The following is a 19839-nucleotide window of genomic DNA, read 5'->3' as shown; positions in this document are numbered from 1 at the left end:
GCAAATGTCCACCACTTTATCAAATGCCTGTTTACCCTGAATGTATTATTTTGTACTGGATAAATACTACCAGCACACTGTTTATTTGCATTTTAAAATATCAAAATAACAGAGGAACAGGCTGTAAAAGCCAATGAATTACATTCAGTGTCTCATCTCATGGACTGCCTGAGTGATGAACACTTACCTGGGGAGCTGTTTGGATTTTATTCTCCTGAATGGAGCGATCTGGGGAGGGCAGTTATTCACTGCCTCTCTACCATCTGTTATTACTGCACAGCCGGTGAGCGGCAGGCTGCTGTCTATATGCCACACATAACAAATGATTCACCATCAATCACGATTGCTCTGTTGTGGAATCATAATTTGTCATTTTCCTTCTTTTTTCTTAAAGGGTGAGGGATTAGCACTCTACCAGTATCTACCTGTCACCGGCACAGGACATTCAGCTCATTATATAGTGCTTATGCTCATGCAGGAATATGTGACCAGACGTATGCTGATTACATAAAATGCTGTATTCTCTGCATGTTTAGTGTTGACAGTAATGAATGATGTGTCTGTTTCTGTTGCATAATTCTCAGCTGATAGATCAGCACGACAGGTTGGACCACTGATTTGACAGACACTCTATTAGCTAAATGGGCCTCATGGACACATCGCATTAGACTCAGCACACTGTAGCGCCTGGTGGCCCTAAACAGAACAGACAGAGCGAGGCGGACGCCGGACTTACGGCTGGGCCCGTGGATCTTGATCGGTTCATTTGGCTTGACGAGTGTGCGAGAGCACTGCTGGCACACGCAGTCCTTTCCACTGAATGTCACTCTGTCTCCGATGGGGAAGGGTTTACTGAGGAAGAGGAGAAAAGAAAAAGAGAGAATTAGAAGCCTAGCGCACAATAGGAGATACAAATGCCTGCAGTGATTCTATGTGTTTACATTACACACCAGTCTACACACAGATATAACAAATGGGTGCTGGCAGGAACATGACTGGGTGACAGATAGGCCATAATCCTGGCTAAATAAAGTCTGACATCCTCTATGAACCTGAAAGTACATTTCCAAACAGTAGAGGCGACAGGTTAATGGGACATTGATTGTTGCAGGAGCACCTGGCTGCTCTGTAATTAAGGAGGCTATAATGTGATGCTGCCATGGGCTTTTAAAAGGAAAATGTCTCTCACAATGAGAAAGAGAACTTATTAGGGAGACTTAGTGGAGTGCATACTGATCTAAACCATCTCTTTCTCTTTCAGCCTGCCTGCCCAGTTAGCCTACTCCCTACACATCTGGTGTCACTAGGTTACTGTTTTCTTCACAGCTTTGACACTAAACTAAGATTAAGAAGAGTAAATACACGCAAACAAGTAGAGGACATGTCAGCAAAACAGTGCCTATGAAATTAAATTTACCACATCATGATGCACCGTTAAGTCTCTCTTTTCTCTATAGCATTTTTGTAGAGACAGATTGATTTCTTTATGACTGGGGAGGATGTGGGAATGACTGGCGAGCTAAAAGGCTTAGGGAAGGCTGTTTAAAAGACATAGATGGCAGTAATCCTTTTACTCCCCCGCCGAGGCCTGAGCCGGAGCCAAGACCCAGAGGGAGGCTCGAGTCTCCAGCAGAGCTCACAGTCAGCCCAGAAGAGTGCAGTACATCCATGTACACACTTAAAGATGTACAGAGGCAAGCATGTATTAAGGTGTGTGCAAAATATACACGCAGCTGCAGACGATTTGTTTCTAGGGAGCTTTTTTACGACTCTTAATGTCTAAATATATGTGTGTGGAGAGAAGTGGCACATAGATTCTAGGTCTGCTCCTTTGTGTTTTTATATTATCCAAAAAAAACATAGAAGAAATCCAAAGAAGAAGAGATGAGCCAGCAGAGACAAGACACAAAAGATTCAACTGGTAAATACTAAAAGGGACACAAGTCAATGAAAACCGATGAAAGTTATATTTAGGCTTCAGAATTCAGTTGATCCAAAGGTTAAAATCTATTCATAAACTAAGGCAAATTTTAATTTTACAGTCTCGTATTTTTAAAGTAAAGTTTCCATGTCTTTTTTTGATCTGGGCCCAGGGGTGTATGGACGATGCTTCCAGTGCGATGCACGACCGCACGAAAATGCAGCTCAAGGTTCCACTGTTCCACTATTATTCACCATCATCTGATAGTGAACAGTTCTTAATGAAACGGCTGACTGGTTTTTCTCCGTCTTTCTTATACATCACTGTCATGATGGTATGTAATCCCAACAAACTCATATATTTTCTTCTCCTTTTCTTTAATGTATGTTTATTTCGTTTCAGTAATGATACTTTGGCCGTAAATAAAATAATTCTTATCACAATTACTTCATTTATTTTGTTTTATTCTCAACATTTACAAAACAATCAAAGCTCTATGTTGTTTCATAAGGAACTGTTCACAGGCTATCAGATGATGGTGAATGGTAGTGGAACAGTGTTATCTTGCTCTGTGTTTTCGCACAAGGGGGTTCCCATCAAGGGCCCCTAGGGATGGCAAGGGCCCCAGTGCGTTGCACCGGGAGCAACGTCCTTACCTACGCCCCTGGTTACAGTGATTTTCTGGCTACAATGATGGTGCAGAGACGCTGAGAGTTTAGATGCAGAAGACCCAGGAACGCTGACCAATCAGAGCAGACTGGACTTTTTCTAAGAGGGGGGTTTAAAGAGACAGGTGCTAAAAATGGAGTGTTTCAGACAGAGGGTGAATACAGGTATATTCAAAGAGTAGTTTTGAACATTTAAGCATATAAACCTAAAAAAGAGCACGGGGCCTTTAAAGTCTTTTTCGGCAAATACACTCATCGAATAAGCCATCGAGACAATATTTTTCCCTTGTAGTAGTCCATTCAAGTCGATTACCAAATGCAATCAGAAAGGAAGGATCCCATTGATAATTATTCCAGCAAAACACGTAAACTTGTTGTAGCAGTTTGGTGAAATATAAGTTAATAATAGATGTAAAAGGTTGGCTAACATGGTAGAGGTAGCATCAGGGTAGCATCAGACATAACATCAGTCTTCGTGTGAGGGCATTTTTTGGTGTGCTTGTGGGTACTGTGAGCCCATGGGCACAGAAGAAGAATGTTTATGCTGAGTGACATTTTTCGCCGTGGCCTGGAATCATTGAATACTGCAACAGCTGTGTGACTGCTATGGAGGATTCTCCATCCCTCATCAACCGCATCTCACAGGACCCTTTTTTCCACGTCCGCAGAATAAATTGGAAGAGGCGACCGATTCCTAAATAAATCATCAATGGGTTCCTTCCTTTTGGATTGCATTTGATAATCGAATTGAATGGACTGGCCAGGAGGTAACTCTTTCAAAAATACTCTTTAAATAAACTCTGGGTTCGCTAACTACGTTGTTGGTGCTTCTTTTTATGTGGTAAGACTCTTATCACGCCTTCTGCAAAGGTGTGGTGTTACCTTGAGCAGTATTAGTGGTTAAAAGTCTTTTCAATGTGTTCACCTTAACACCCCGAGCTAATCAGTGTTAGCCGCATTCAGATGTTAGCGCATGTTAGCGCCTGTTAGCGACTCCTGGGATATCTCTGTTAATAGTTGTTACATGAAAAAAATGTCTCGAAAGTTTATTTGATGAGTGTATTTGCCAAAAAAGAACCTGAGTTGATTTTAACTGACACATGCAAAAAGTCGGTATTCGACACACAAAGCATGTTTTCTAGGTTTGTATCTATATCCACTTTCAATCATGTCAGGTCACTAAAGATATCCCAGTCTATAGTCCAGCTTAAGCACAGGTTATGCTGTGATGGTGTGTGAGTGTTTTAGTCTGTGTCTGACCTTGTCTTTACCTGTGTGTTGCACTCCCTCCCTCAAGACAGTCTTGTCTTGTCAGCCTTTTTTAGCGCTTTAAAAATTTACTGTTTACATATTTAATGCACCACCCCCCCAAACCTCATGCTAAAATCCCCTTTACTAAACTGGCCGAAGAAATAAAGCTATTTTTGGCTTCAGTGAAAAGCACTTTGGCTATGATCACCACTGCTTTCTTTAAAAAATCAGCATGTTGTTAGAGCTGAGGCTGTGATGACAAACATCAAAAGAGCGATGATGATGATGAAGGCATAAAGGAAGACGATGGGATGGATTCATGGTTAAGAGCAAGAAGATGATGACGGTGATGATGAGGATGAAGAGGAGGACTAAATGGGGGTTACAGAGGAGGAGAAGGGCGTGGAGGAGGAAGACAGAATTGGGGAAAAATAGAGGAAGTACAAGAAAGAATTGGGAGGATTGTGACAAAGGGCAGACGGAGCAGGAAAAGAGAGACTCAGCCTTTGGCTTCTTGCTGTCTCTTCCAGTTTATTCCACACACACTGACACACCCACACATACACACACTGCCAGGACTGCTCCACTGACTGTCTCCGGCCAGTTGGTGTCAGTTCAGGTTTTTTTGCCCAGGGCTGCTGAGCATGACCGCTTGTTTATCAGCCAATGTCAGATAAACAACAGACAAACACTACTCTCCTGGAGGGAGGTAGGGGAAGATTGCTCTTATGTAAACCCTTTAACACATAGGAGCAGAGCAAAATAGAGAAAAACCAACAGTGATGGGCATGCAAGAGAAAGAGAAGGGAGAGGGAAACGGTGAAATAAAAGGAGGAAAGGAGCCAACAGGGGTGCTGACTCCTACTTCGTTCAGGAGAAGCTTAACACGCACACTGATGGAGGTCAGAGGAGAGATGGCCTACTTTTACTAAACTAACAGTGTGAAACACCAGGTCAGCTCTCTTCTCTGGAATCGTGTCTCGACTAAGCAAAACGTCAGACCGCTTGAGCTTTCCAATCAGACTTTTAGTGACATTCAGGAGCTTGAGATAAGCCCAAATCATGAGCTGAATAGCATTATTAAAGTATAAAGAAATGATTCACCTTTGCGTTTCTTATTTCAAAAGATGAAGCTCGTGTAGCATTATTTAAGGAAGGATTATGTGGTCATGAGGCAGAAAACATGCAGTCATTCATTTCTTAATCGGTAGCTCCACAATCTCCTGTTCTACGGGCTTCTCTCACTAATGAATCTTAACGTTTGTGCTTCATCGCAGGACTGAACAGATACAGAACAGTGTGCTGCAACACGTGCCCTCCGACTTATTTAAAGGCATTATTCTGTTAGTTTTCAGCTTTGAAAAACAAAAAGAAAAAACAAATATCCAAATCATAAACTTTAAAACCGAATATGTAACCAACCAACAAATATCTGAATAGGTCAAAATAGACATAGACTTAAAGTTTTTGGGAGATTTTCAACTTGACTTCTTTCTTTTCTTTCTTTCTTAACTAAAATATATGACTTACTGTAAGACTCTACTTGGCCTTGGAAGTTAAAGACTTGTGTGTTGACCTGACCTGACACATGATGACTCAAATTACTTGTTTGTGTTCATTTACTGTTGTAAATGAACACAAACAAGATGACTCAAATTACTTGTTTGTGTTCATTTACAACAGTAAATTTGAGTCATCATGTGTCAGGTCAGGTGTGTCAGGTCAAATGTTGACATTAGAAGCGTCTGTGTAACATTACCTGGTGTCTGTGAGGGCAGAGGTGAGCTAACGTTAGCCGGATAAAATCTGCTCCCTCACGATTCTGTAGCTAGCTAACATTAGCCTGATAACGGTTGATAGCGCTTATCAACCCAATCACAAGATTAAAACTTTAATTAAAGGGAAATCAAGAAATAAATAAGCTGAAGTTCTTTCAGTGTTTAAAATTGATGGGGAGAGGGTATGTTTTTGATTGAGAAATTCAGAAATTAATAAGCTGTAAGAAAGTTATTTGTTTTTTGTTTGATTGCATTTATTTCACTGAACATTTTATTTTCTCTTTATAAAGACAGCATACTGCCCGAAGTGAATTGACTTGACATGACCTCTGACTTGATTGGACTTGACTTGACTTTCCTTAACTGAGGCTACGTTTACACGTGGCCGGCTATTTGCATAAATGGACATTTCGCCATCTACGTTTTCAATGATAACATCGTGCACAATTTCCTTTTTCAGAAAAAAAAATGTGTAGGTGTGTGTGTGTGTGTGTGTGTACCTGCAGACACTGCAGACAAAGCACTTGGGGTGGTATGTGCGTCCCAGGGCGGACACCACCTCTCCTGTGATGAAGCTGTCACAGCGGTCACAGCGTGTACCATACAGGCGCTGATAATCTGCCGTGCAGATGTACTCGCCCTTCTTCTGGAAGAAGCCAGATCGTGCCAGATCACAGTTACACACTATGGAGAGAAAAGGTGAGAGAGAGAGAGAGTGAGAAATCCGGACACTCACAACACTGAAGCTTATGCACTAACTTTTCTTAACAATTTCTTCTTGTAATCAAATTAAATTATAAAACACTCAGTAGCTTGAAGTGTTTACCCTATCCGTCTGTGTTATCACCTTGAATTTTGCATTAGACTTCAGACAAGGAGATATATTTGTTCTGAGTGAACCCATTTCTACCCGTTTGTGTGCTTATTTGTGGTGTGTGCATTTGTCTTCACACATGACTGCTAGGGGAGTTATTCCGCTTTAGACAGTTGTGAGCCAATTTGCTCTGATGGGAATATAATGATATAATCAGTGGAAAAGTCATTTTGCGCTAAACAATGTTGTGAAAATGACCACAATTGCAGCTGGATGATACAGCAAATAAATGATCCACAGGCAAGGTTTGAGGTGGGTCACCAAGGCGGTTCTTTTATTCATCACTCTTAACAAACAGTATAGGCACATCCATGCCACCAACCAAAAGAACACCAGGTTGCCAAAATGGCGCCTATTTATAGGGTGTCAACCATAGACATAAAGAGTAGACGCCTCATCGAACGTTGGGCCTATTGGCGCTGACGAGCGGTGGAGCCGCCATCTTGGCCCGGTCGCCCGCTCCACTCAGTGTAAGGACAGGACACGGTTCAGCGTATTTTAATATTCACAGTGGGATTAACAGTAATAGAATATTCTGATATATGATATATGTGATGTATGGTAGGTGTTTTGCAAACACTATAAATATAAACACAACAAGAGAAATCATTTATAGAGTATTAATAGGCTGTATTTCATACATGAATACATAAATCTCTCTCTCACTCACTCTCTCTCTTTCTCTCTCTCTCTCACACACACACACACGCACGCACACACACACACACACACACACACACACACACTCAGAGAAAATTAAAATACATATAAATCAAGAGTATCAATACAATTAGGTCAGAGAGAGAGAGATGACATTTTGGACACATCTAAATACAAGTCAAACAGACACACTTCCATTCAAAGCACTAAAAAAAACAAGAGCCGAACCCTATATGTTAATAAATATTCAGAAATGATCCATGCTCTGCCAGTCGCATAGTCGTGGTAGTGGAGAGGAGAGGGAGCGAGTGTGTGTGGTATAAAAATATATATAACATTTTGTTAAATCGATCATTTTCACACTGTTTTGTTCTTGCACAGTTACCAATTTGAGTGTAGCTCTAATTGGTAAAGAAAGTGATGTTGTAGGAGAACTTTGTATAGTATCTAAAATGACTGTGTCCTTTGTTTTTAGGCAAGGTCTAATTATGTGAATGTCTTCTTTATTACATATTTTAATTATGTAGTAATTGTATTTAATGTGCAAACAAAAACACGGGGCATAGTTCAGTAATCTTCATTCATTCATCTTCAACCGCTTATCCCGGGGTCGGGGTCGCGGGGGTGCTGGAGCCGATCCCAGCTGACATCGGGCGTAAGGCGGGGTACACCCTGGACAGGACGCCGGTCTATCGCAGGGCACATAGAGACGAACAGAGACAGACAACCATTCACACCTACGGGCAATTTCAGACTCATCAATTAACCTAACACATGCATGTCTTTGGATTGTGGGAGGAAACCGGAGTACCCGGAGAAAACCCACGCAGACACGGGGAGAACATGCAAACTCCGCACAGAAAGGCTGAGGTCGGGATGCGAACCTGTGACCTTCTTGCTGTGAGGCGACAGTGCTAACCACTACACCACCTTGTAGCCCTAGTTCAGTAATATCCATTTTAAATTATACAAACCATTTAAGATTTTTCCTTAGTTAAATAAATGTATGATTTTTTCTTTTCAGACTGTTTCAACTTCTGTGGTACAACTGAACTAAAAAAGCCTGGACCCATCAGTTCTGGTTCGTCCTGCTTTCAAGTGGAGATGTGGAAAACCAAGTAAAAATGTATGGAACATTTAGTTCAGCTGTGAGAATATCGGGCACAGAGGGGAAATACATGTTAAATCTCTAATTCATTCTTTATAATAAACCCCACATCATGTTGCTCCTGTTTGATGAAACAGTTTAACAGCAAAGGATATTGGTCAGATTCTGTCACTTCTCCTTTGATAGTCTAAACTTAAAAAAAAAAGTGACATGACATGAAAAATGATCTCATAATTCATGTCAATGTCATGTTCAATATTTAAAAAAACAAAACTGAGAATATCTGAGGTGACCTGAGATGAACTGTCTCTGAAGTGTCTTCCTCTCATGAAACCACAGCACATCCTCCGCTGACCTACTGCTGGAAATGTGCAATCCATTTACACTAGACCACATGTACGACAACCCCTGCTTCTCCTTTAATATATACACAGGCTTGCACACACACATCTGGCCGGGGGTAAATTAACTAACATTCCCACAGAGGCTAATCTCCACGCCTCTACTGTGACAAGATAATAATAATAAAATAAGGGACAGCAGCTCCTCTGGCAGCTAAATATTTATCTACCTGCCACAGCCTGAGGGACTCACTATAACATTCAAAAATGCATGGATTTATGTATAATTGTTTAAAATTGTACTGTACCGTACTGATTATGAATTGTAATATTGTAATATTAGATTAGAGCAGGAATACGCTGCACAGTGCTCTGGCATCTTGTTCCTTCTACTGCTCAACTCATAGGCTCAACGAGTCACTCATAGAACTTATCTGGGAGAAGGACCGGTCCAAGATGGCGGCCGCATTTCTCGCGGCCCAACGTTCGATGCGGCATCTACTCTTTATATGTCTATGGTGTCAACCCATTACCCCGGAAGAATCCATTCCCCGGGATCCCCTGCCTAAAACATGTTTAACCCACTATTGTTTTTATTTCTGTATACACACACCACCTCCTCTGTGACCTATATACATCCTACTCTCCGTCCACTAACAGAAAATACAGCAATGCACTTCATATTACCGCCACTAAAATACAATGCACACATTTACCATCCCCACACCAATTTACACTTGGCTGTGCCCGGAACTATATATAGCCTGCACACCCTGAAGACAACAGAGTGGTGAGTACACAACACTCTTGTGTTGCTCCATAAGTGTATGGGGAATAAATAAATACTCATTCTTAACTTTTCAATTAAGCAACTAACACGTTTCATCTGCACATTTAACCCCATGTCCCTCTTCCAGGTTGTGCTGCGCGGCCCACACAGCCAACCTTAAGACCCAACAAAGGACAACAAACGTGGCGACAAACATTCAATACATATGGTAACCATTTCAATACAAATGTACAAAAAGCAATGTGTTAAAATGTATTGTGCAAATCTCCAATAAAGTGCTGTTGCTCTTCTTAAAGTGTCTGTGCAATTATTAAAGTGCATATGTAATCACACTCAGTCCAAAGTGCGTGGTGCCATATGTGCAAAACTGGTGACGATTTACTCTGTCACAAATGTGAAGAGGGAGACAAAACAACAGAACTCAAGTTCCGAGCGTCATCAGAACATCGACTTCAGTCTCATTACATACCAACGGGGAAGTCACTAAAATCGTTTGCTCTGTATGCACACGGTGAGTGCTCAGTACGTGTATGTCTGTCTATTTGTGTCACTACAGATCTGGTTTTTAAGTCCTACATAACACCCTTTCAAAATACTATTTCCAGGTCCAAACACTCCGTCGAACAAAATAGCCGAACCTGTGAACTTTTTACGATTACTTATTTCTTGTTTGTACCGGGCTGTTTTTTAGCTGGTACGTGTTACCAGGCGACCGGTTATGACTCCATGAAGTAACTGTCAGCCTTTATGGTGATAACTCTTGCACCTGGCAGCAGTGGAGTATTTAGTTTAGTTTAGGAGACGTTTAGTTTATCACCAAAAATACGTCTCAGCTGCTTTAAATTCTTTCCTGAAATCTGTAAACTGATCTGACTGTAGTGGGCTTTTTAACCAGCAACAATTATCTGTGAAAACATACTGTTTCTACACAGAAGCCAAACCATTGACCATTATCACAGCATGAAACATGGAAATATAATCTGTGTGGAAAAACTGCTAGTCATGAGGTTTACAATATCAGGTCCAACTGACGAGGGCGTAAAATGCCTGCAACACACTTCCCGTCAATGATGGTGGATTTCTTTGCAGTAAATGAGCATTTTAAACTCAACAATGCATCATAGTGCTCGTGGATAAATCACTTTGACTACCAACAACTTGCTGCTAATAAATGGCTTCTTCATGGTCATGCTAAAAACACTAGCATTGCAGCTACAGGCTACATTTGGCTCCCTACCAGTTTTCAGTGTATGCTGGCAGTCTGAGAGTTCACACTCTCACAGGCAGACACACGGACACATGCACATAAACCCTTCAAAGGGGCTCATTTAATCTCAAGCTGTTTATGAGTGGAGCGTATTGACTTAATGGTGTAATAAAAGATCAATGGGCCCTCACTTAAAAACAAAACAATCTCGGCTCCCAGAGGAGAATGGAAACACATAAATCCATCCCCGATGAGATGGCAGTGTGCGTATGCAGGGATAAGATGATGAAATGGGACAGTGTGTATGGTGAGATATGATGATGGATCTTTATCATTGCGACAGGTCATTGGCATCAAGGCAAGGAAGCTGCAGGAGAGTAAAGGAAGAGAGGAAAGGGAAGAATGAAGAGAAAGGGATGCATGAGGAAGACCAGAGCTGAGGTTTAAAATAGCCTGTTTATAAAATATGTTTGTGTGTGCAAACCACATTTCCAGAACCACTGAACAATGGCACAGAGTTTCAAAAAGTGTCCCTGCTGCATTTTAAGCCAGACTAACTGAGGCTCTTACCAGAAACCCAAATCACAGGCTATCTGATTCCTGCATGGAAAAGGGGAATGGGAGCGTAAATATTTCCACGTCCGCTTAACTCTTCATCATGCGAGAAAAATCACTGTGTCTTGAAATCGTCTGCTGTATTAACTTAATTAAAAATGTTTTTAATCTTCTAAAACTAAATTGTAGTTACATTCAGCACCATCATTATCTCTTAGCTGTTCACTTTCTCATTCTCTCCTTTGCCTCCCTCTCTTTCAAAACAATTTGCTTTCCAATCTGCACCCAGATTGATTTTCAAATGAATGGAAACTGCTCAGTTAGCCTGATGCACTTCATTAGCATACAGACGCCCGATTTGCTCAGACCGGATTGGATAGGCTGGCTGGAAGGCTCACCTGTTCTGGCTAATCATATTGTTTTCTATCTGAACGATTGGCTGAATGCCCCGCAAAGAACATCCTCCTTCCTCAGTTGCCATAGGAGACATAAGCCTGCCACAGTTGCCCTAGAAACAGCTAGGTCCCTAAGTCTGAATGATGTGGTGGTGGCATATTTGGTTTTGTTGTGTTTGAACTGTTGACTGTAAATACCAAATGTTATCAGTGATGTATCTTTCGAAAATTTGAAAAATTACAGTGAAGTTTTCCCTTTAAGCTTAAGTTGGTTACTTTCTGTAAAAAAAAAAAAAATCACATTTGCTGAAATTGTCACTTGATTCTGGAAGCACAATGAGACAGATGTGAAAAAGTAATGTCTCTCTGCCACTCCCTGTCTGCCTAATGACCTCTGCTAGGTCCACTGCACCCGAAGTCTCTGAAGCAGCATCAATAAGTGCTCTGAACTCTCAAACTGTGAAACTAGGCAGCGCTATTCAAATATGAAGCAATATTCTGTTACTGTCTTGCACATTTCTTGTCTGTTTTCATAAAAAAATGTCAGCCAAAAAGTAAAGTTTATCTGAATTTACAGCTAAACCGTAAACTAAAATATGTTTCTGGAAACACTTTATGTAAGAAATATGCAATACAGTATCAGAATGTTGATAGGGCGGGGTGGAGTCTAGTAGTTACCATAAGGAGCATACGGGAGGGCTCTGGAAACAGACAACAACATAAGATGGAGATAGACATACATTACTTTTTCACCTATAATCTCATTGTGCTGTCATGATCACAATGCAGAAAAAGTGTGTTTATTCTAGCTTATGAAAAGTTGATACGTCCAAGGTACATGGTTTCTACAGTATTGTATGTTTTTAACAAGAAAAGAAAAAAAATAGAATAAACTAAGGTCCTTACTGTACATTTGCACCTGTTTAAGTGCACCTTGTTAGACTTAAGGTAAATGCAACTTTTAGATGATGGACTTTTCTTCAAACCTCTCTATTACAGCCTCGATTTTTACATCCTGCATGCGGGCCCTCTACTTTTCCAGCTCTTTTATTTAAGCCGTAACCATGAGGCAGAAGTTTCAAACTTCTCCCTCCACATGTTGCAGTCGCCAGCACAGTGGGTGGAGTTGGTTCAGAGCTTGGTGGCTTAGCTTGGCTCTAAGAAGAAAGGCTTTGGTTACAGCCACACAACCAGCACCACATGGTGTGGACACCCACCCATAAAAACAACACCCCAGTACAACCAACGTAGACCCTCACTGTCCTATGAATGGCCTTTGGGGGTTTACAATGTTAGTACTTGTGGTAAAGTCTATACAGTTAGAGTGAAAGATTATAATACAATTTCCAAGTTGATAAATATTTTTGTACATGAGAACTATGTATGATTTTTATAGAGAAACAATCCTATTACTCATTAATTAGACTGCTAAACCAAACAAAGACTAAACTACACGAAAGACTTACTTTAATCTATTTGTACATTTTATATTTCTTTAAATGGGCCCCCATTAGATTCCACAAAGTGGTCGCTAGTCTTCCTGGTGTCCACACAGAAAGCAATAAAAAGAAACAATAATGAAATGGCACTATGTCAATAAAACAAGATAACTATATCAATAAAACAAAAAAAAAATAGGTAGATATATCCATAAATATCCAAACAACAAAAACAACAAGTCACATAAAATAACAGTGACTAAGTGAAACCACTCCATAGTAAACAAACAAGAGTAACTAATAGTAATCAACAAGCACAATAACTGTAGATCTAAAAGGGATTCATTAATTTGTGTTAAATAAACTTTAACTTTAAAATAAAGTCAGCTTTTCATGTGTCTAATGCTGATGGGGAGCTTATTACACACAGAAGATGCCCTATAAAGATCAGTTCTTATGTCCATGATTAAAACCTGTGTAAACGAGTTTTTCACAAAGGAATTGCGGTTCTGTTCCAAATGACATTATGCACGATAATAGTAGACAAAAATGTAAAATAGCATCCACTGCTAGCCATGATAATAGTTTATGCATCACACACACATTATCACATTTTCTCTAAAAGGTGCTCCAAGAAAGAAAACTAAAAGATGCATCGAGATCATAAGTCTGGTGATTAGACGTTAGCATGTAGGCCGGTGTCTGCAGCTGTGGTCATTAGAACCGCACTGATTAGGCACCCACAGGGGGTCCGGGTGATTGGGTATTTATCTCCAGCCAACAGATGCAATTAAAATTCCCTTTTCAAAGTCGGCCCAGGCCGGATCCCCAAAATAGTGCTGACAACCCTGCCTCCTCCCCTTCTCTTTCTCTCTCTTTCCGTTTTAAGACCGCTTCCAAATCTTTGCGGCTCTGAGCACAAGGTCTCCACTTTATCTCAATTTGCACCCTTTTTTCTCGCTACAGGACAGTTACTCCATGCAACCTTCCTTGAAGACTGTTCCTTGAGCTCATTATGTTAGTTAGGTCTTCATAATGGGCTTTTAAGAAAATGGACATGCTTTATACAGTACTTAAAAGTAGCACTGCCGACATTCTAATTGTTTTAGCTCTACCGTCAACATTATGCTAATATTCAAGGTTTTTTTTCCCTTCAAACTAATAGGGGCGGCCACAGTTTGGCAGAGAGTGGGGCAGATATGAGTTTCAGCCGAGAGGTACTTACCTATTCAACCCCACATCTATGCTACCAACGTGGTGCCCGGGCCACCCGGCCCTCCCCCTGTCCTCAGGATCTGAGCCCCTCTGACAGGAGGAAACACTTCAAGAGTAAATCATTGGTTTTCTCAAGTTGTGCCAAGTCACAGGGTGGGAGAGGAGGCGGACAGACAGACAGGAAGAGGAGTGAAATAAAAAGTCTATAAACACACTAGCAGCTTTGTGAGGCTGTACTCGTGCAACTTTCATTGCTACCGACATGTATTTGCAATCTGTGTGCCCATGATCATGTTGGTCTTAAAATTAGTTGGCACATGGCTTTCTTGAGGCAGCCGAAAGCGTTTGCGCATTTGACCAACAAAAAACTATTTTAAATTCTAGAGTCAAAGGTGCAGTATTTCGCTGCTATTTACAGGGCACATTATTTAGATAGTAAGATTAGTGATGCACAGATTTCAGTCATATCCATATTCCCATTGTTAATATACAAATCAAGTGGGTAATACAATTAATGTTCAGATTAATAGAAGATAGGTGAAATAATTCATCATTATTGAAGAAAATATTATTCATATTCTCTAAAATGTAGACAAAGCAGACCTGCTGCTCTGCTATGTCTGGGGGACAGTAACTTCAGAAGCAAAAAGTGTAGTTTCCTCTGTCACTTTAATAACTACAGTTATTAGTTTGGCTGCTTTAATGTCCCATGATATCTGCTGCTTCACTTAAAAAAAGAAAAGATCACTAAATCACTACAATAAACCGGGTAGCCCTGCATGACAAATTGTGACACTCCACAAAGGTTGCTGTTTTAAACACAGAGAACATGTGTCAACGTTGACAAAACTACTTGGAAAGGGTTAGGAAAAGATCATGGGTGGGGTAAAAATCAGTATATTTGTAATGTAACTAATGTTATGCCTGGGACACACTATACATGAACAGGGCACAAACCGCAGTTTCCTGCAATAGTCCTGTGTTGTGTTTGAACCATCCATCACCTCTATCCCCTTCCTAAGCTGACCTTTTCACACTTACTTCTGGAGCACTTGCTCTGACCATCTAATATCGCTGCAGTTGGGTTTACAGCTGAAAGCCTGGTGCGTTTCACACAGATGCTCAAAGGTGCCTAGTGCGTTGGTACTAAACGCAAAGGGCTCATGACAAGGTGTTGGATTTGATGCCCTTGGAATGAGAACGGGCTGGGTGACATTAAAGGAATACCTGGATCTCCACACCAGTTCGTTGGACCAGTCCCAGCCTGGTCAGATGCGTACATGAACTGATGAAGCCTCTTGGATGAGAGGTGAAACGTCTTCCTAGACAAACAACCAGTCCAGTTGTTTTTGACTGAAATTGCTTTAAGGATAACGATGACCTGGACGAATGAGAACATTCACAGGCTCATTAAAGGAAAGGAATATCATTAAAATTCAGTCTCTGGCGACCTTGAATATCTATACCACATTTCATAACAACCCATATAAAAGTTAGCATTGTTCATCCTCAGAGGACAATGACTGTCTCCAAAATTTTATCTATCCAATAGTTTTTGAGATCTGGATCAAAGTGGCAGACTTACAGTGTGTTGCGTTCACACCAAACGCGAATGACGTGAATACAATTGCAGATGTTTGTATTGCGCCACTTTCTCACATTTGTCACATTTTTGATCAGCGCTTCATTTGCGTCTATCACATGTAGCAGCCAAAGCGGCTAGCTAACTGAAGCTAACCCCCCACTGAGCTTAAAAGAGCCCTTGTGTTGTAGTGAGATCAGGCTGTCAGTGATTTAACCTGCGAAGCCATACAGGCTGCTGCCCGGTCTCCTCCTCAGCTTCACTCTTCACAGACGACTTACTTCTTCTTCTTCGGGATTTCTGGCAGACTAGATGCCTAAAGGCACGTCACTGCCATCCACAGTTCATAGTTATATCCATTATATTGTATCCACAGGAACAGACTGGTTTCCCCTAAGGACTGCAACAATAGCGGATTTGGTGAGCCCCTGGATTTCTCATGGAGAACTTTGATGAAGCTTACCGCAATCTTAACGCTAATTAGCTGTCACGCGACAATGTCACCTGAAAAGTTTAATATTTTTTTTGCGCCGCTTCAGACGCTCCAGACGCTCCAGAGGCGGCAGACTCTCTGAACGCTTCGTTCGCGCCCCGTCTGCATGAATCGCATGTAATCGCGCCATTTACATTGATTTTCAACTCAGAGTTGTCACTCAATTCGCGTCTATGCTGTTTGGTGTGAACGCCCCGTTCGACTGGCATTGCCCACTAGTGTGGTTATTAAAAAAATCAAAAGCAGAAAACAGATGGAGATGTCCTAAAAAAAGGGCAAGAGGAGAGATATATAGAGAGAGGTAGCTGATAATGCAGAGAAAGTAGGCATGAATGAGATCCCTCTAACACACACACTCACAGCCACATACACACACACACACACACACACACACACACACACACACACACACACACACACACACACACATAGAGACAGGGATAATCAAACTAAGATGGAGCCTTTTGATATGCAATTCAAAGGCACCGCGGCTCAAGCTCTACACAGATGTACTGGTTTAGTGTGTTTGTCCAACACAGCAGGGGTTGTCACTTAATGATCTTCATTATCATTTAGAAATCACTCCTTCTCTGAGCTAGACACTTGCAGGCTCACTACATCACTGTGGCATAAAACATTTTACACACACACATACACACAATAGGCAGGGCTTTAGTGTGTGAAAATCCCCAAGGACGGTGACGCTTAAGAGAGACAAGCAGAGGTATAATCCCTGTCATCTATCCCAGATCCTGGAGAGTCGTCGGGGAAAAGCACCGCTGCCTGCCGCGCTCCCTTCTCTCTCCACCAGATCTCTCCCTAGCAACCAGGCATTGGCGTGGTGATTGGACCAGCGTACCAGCGGTTGCTATAGCTACAGGAAGCTCCCCTTCCCTATAACCCCTACTTTTTTTCTGTGCTATGTGTCTTTTTCTATAACCTCTCTTTCGTTTTCTCTTCATTCCTCTTGGTATTTGTCTTTTCCTCTCCCCCTTTCCCCTCTGTTATCTCAGAGCAGACAGAGATCTCTATCTCAGTCTTCTCCTTCAGAGAACAGAATGGCGGTACAGTACAGTTAGGTCGATGCTATTACCACAGAGGTTGAGTGATGGGGGCTAATGACATCCAAAGGGAGGCTGAACTGACAGAAAAGGGTCTGCAGAGAAAAAGACAAAGATGCAGCAATCTTACAATAGCCCTGGTGAAAACACCGGCTAGAGATGGAGCATTAGCAGAGCAGTCAAGTATATATCTGACCTGTCCCTTTAGCGCTGTTTTATGAGAAAAATCTATTTTGTCTGAAAAAACAAACAGTAGTGAACAACTACTGGGAGCACCCTGGCAGTCTATGTGTCTTTGTTTTCATCTGTCTGTCTGCATTTGAATATTTGCTTCTGTGCTTCTGTATTTTCTGTCTGCATGTGAGTTGGTTGCACAGGGAAACACATGCACATTTTGCCTTTGCGTTTGATACATGTGTGTGTTTGCGCTTGCGCCACTGATAGACCGGCTGTTTCTGTTGGAATCCAAGAGTGCCAATTATGCTTCAGAGGCGGGATAGATGTGGTCACTATGTCATTAGGCCAGTATGCACGAGTCAGTCTGTCTGCCGGTAATACAAAACCACATTATCCATACTGTAAAGCCTGAGAAGTGCTATGGGACCCACACAGACACACACACACACACGCATACATCCCCACTGCCTTCTCTGTGTCAAGAGTTGAAGCATCAATCTGTGAGCTGGCTTTCGTCTTCAGCATCTTCCACAGACTTTTTCCTCGAGCTGATGGCATTTCTGATTCCTTGTGCTATAATCAGCTGCTGAATAATGGGTTCAAATAAGAGGTTAAATGCACATGATTAGGGATCTTCTGACTAATGCATGAGAGAGGAATTATGATAATGTGTGGGGAAAGACAAAGGGAGGACAAAAGGATGGAAGGGATGTAAGGATGTATTTCTACATTCTAAGTGAATGTGCATGCTCACAAAGTAAAGTAAGTGTGTCTGACTGACTGTGATTGTGATCTATTCAGCGGGGCAAAGTCAGCCCTTTTGAGGAAAAAGGAGACAGGAATAAAAAAAGAAAAAAAGGAAGAGTAGAAAAAAGGGGGACATAACTTAGATTGTATGTCATGGTTTTCCAGTGTAAATTAATAGACTGAGGCACACAAAATATCATTGGTCAAGGTCAATAAGCTGAGTACACATGCTGATTCTCTGAAAAGAGCAAAGGAGGAAATCACACGTTGAAATGCCAGCAGTTCATAAACACGTCCGACAGATAAGGCAATTGCCAGATGACAGCGGATTGTCACTCCGGTGCAATGGTATAGTACAGTTTAGCCATTAGCCTCTAAGTCGCACGGCCAGCATGCCAATGTCATCCTGTCCCAAGATGAGAAATTGATTTCATGCTCGGGTGACCGTCATCAGGAAGGAACGGGAAAAAGAAACAGGGAGAGGGATAAAAACTGAGAGAAAAAAGCAATAGAGAGATGGAAGAAAGTATTGAAATTCAATCTGAAATCCTGTTACTGCATTCACAACCATGCTGAACCTAGTGAATAGCAAAGAATAGAAGCACAGACAGAATCGATTGAGTTTATGAAGTTCAAAAGAACATGCAACATGTTTGTTTGTGAGGGGGGTTAGACACTGAACAATACAAGCTTTAGAGGACTGCTGGCTCTGCAGAGGCCCACACAGGAGAGCATATTATGGGCAGGGATGTGGCAGAGTCTGGCCGCACAATAGTGCCCCATTGCCTCATGTGATGAGGAGAGCTCTCTGGAACATGAGAGGGGAGGGCTGTCTGACAGGTGTATTTAACATGATGCTCATCGATGACAGTTTTCCATTACTGTACCGCTGCTGCGAGTGAGAGCGAAATGAAAAGCAAGAAGAGCAAGTGGGAATCAGATATCACCACTTAAGTGATGAAGCAATGTTTAGGCGATACAAACAGCACCCCATCCCCCTTCTTCTTGTTTATTGTTCTTGTTCTTGTTCTTGTTCTTGTTCTTGTTCTTGTTCTTCATCTTCTTCTTCTTCTTCTTCTTCTGCTTCTTCTTCTTCTTCTTCTTCTTCTTCTTCTTCTTCTTCTTCTCTTTACAGCTGGCTTCCTGTGTTCACCCCCCTTTTTCTCTGGGGCACAGAATGTAGCTTTCCGATTGGTTAATAGCACCATAGAGATGCTGAGAATATCCACCAACCAGGGCCCAGGTGCCCCTTCACACCGTTACCACAGCAACCCCTCACAACCACAGCGAGCGTGCATGCGTGTATGGACGTGCAAGCTCGTATGGCTGAGTGCATGCGTGTATGTGTGCATATGTAAGGACCATGTAACAACAGCCCTCCAATTAATAGCCTCCAGTGAGTTTATCTACTGTGTAGTGCAGCTATACAGTAATAAACACAACTTACTCAGCTTACAGCTTCTTCTCCTCAACTACAGCTGCTGCAGAAATATCAAAATAACTGCTAGTAGTATGGTCTCATTTCACTCATTGTGTTGTCTGTGTATATGGGCTGGAATGGTTTAAGGTGGACATTT

The 19839-nt window shown here is 41.6% G+C and overlaps 1 protein-coding gene across 1 annotated transcript in view; it reads right to left on the bottom strand.

Annotated features, from left to right (window-relative positions):
• The window catches only part of ablim3 (actin binding LIM protein family, member 3), a 52512-nt gene that overhangs the window by 20203 nt on the left and 12470 nt on the right, over window positions 1-19839 (bottom strand). The window contains exons 3-4 of the mRNA XM_083915716.1: window positions 6119-6302; window positions 737-852 (exon numbers count right to left, since the gene is read on the bottom strand). Coding sequence (XP_083771842.1) covers window positions 737-852; window positions 6119-6302 — 300 coding nt within the window. The remainder of the gene's footprint in view (window positions 1-736; window positions 853-6118; window positions 6303-19839) is intronic.

The sequence above is a fragment of the Echiichthys vipera genome (genome assembly GCF_963691815.1).
Source record: "Echiichthys vipera genome assembly, chromosome: 6".
Taxonomy (NCBI): domain Eukaryota; kingdom Metazoa; phylum Chordata; class Actinopteri; order Perciformes; family Trachinidae; genus Echiichthys; species Echiichthys vipera.
The sequence above is the reverse complement of the archived record's forward strand: the minus strand, read 5'-3'. Positions and strand labels throughout refer to the sequence as shown.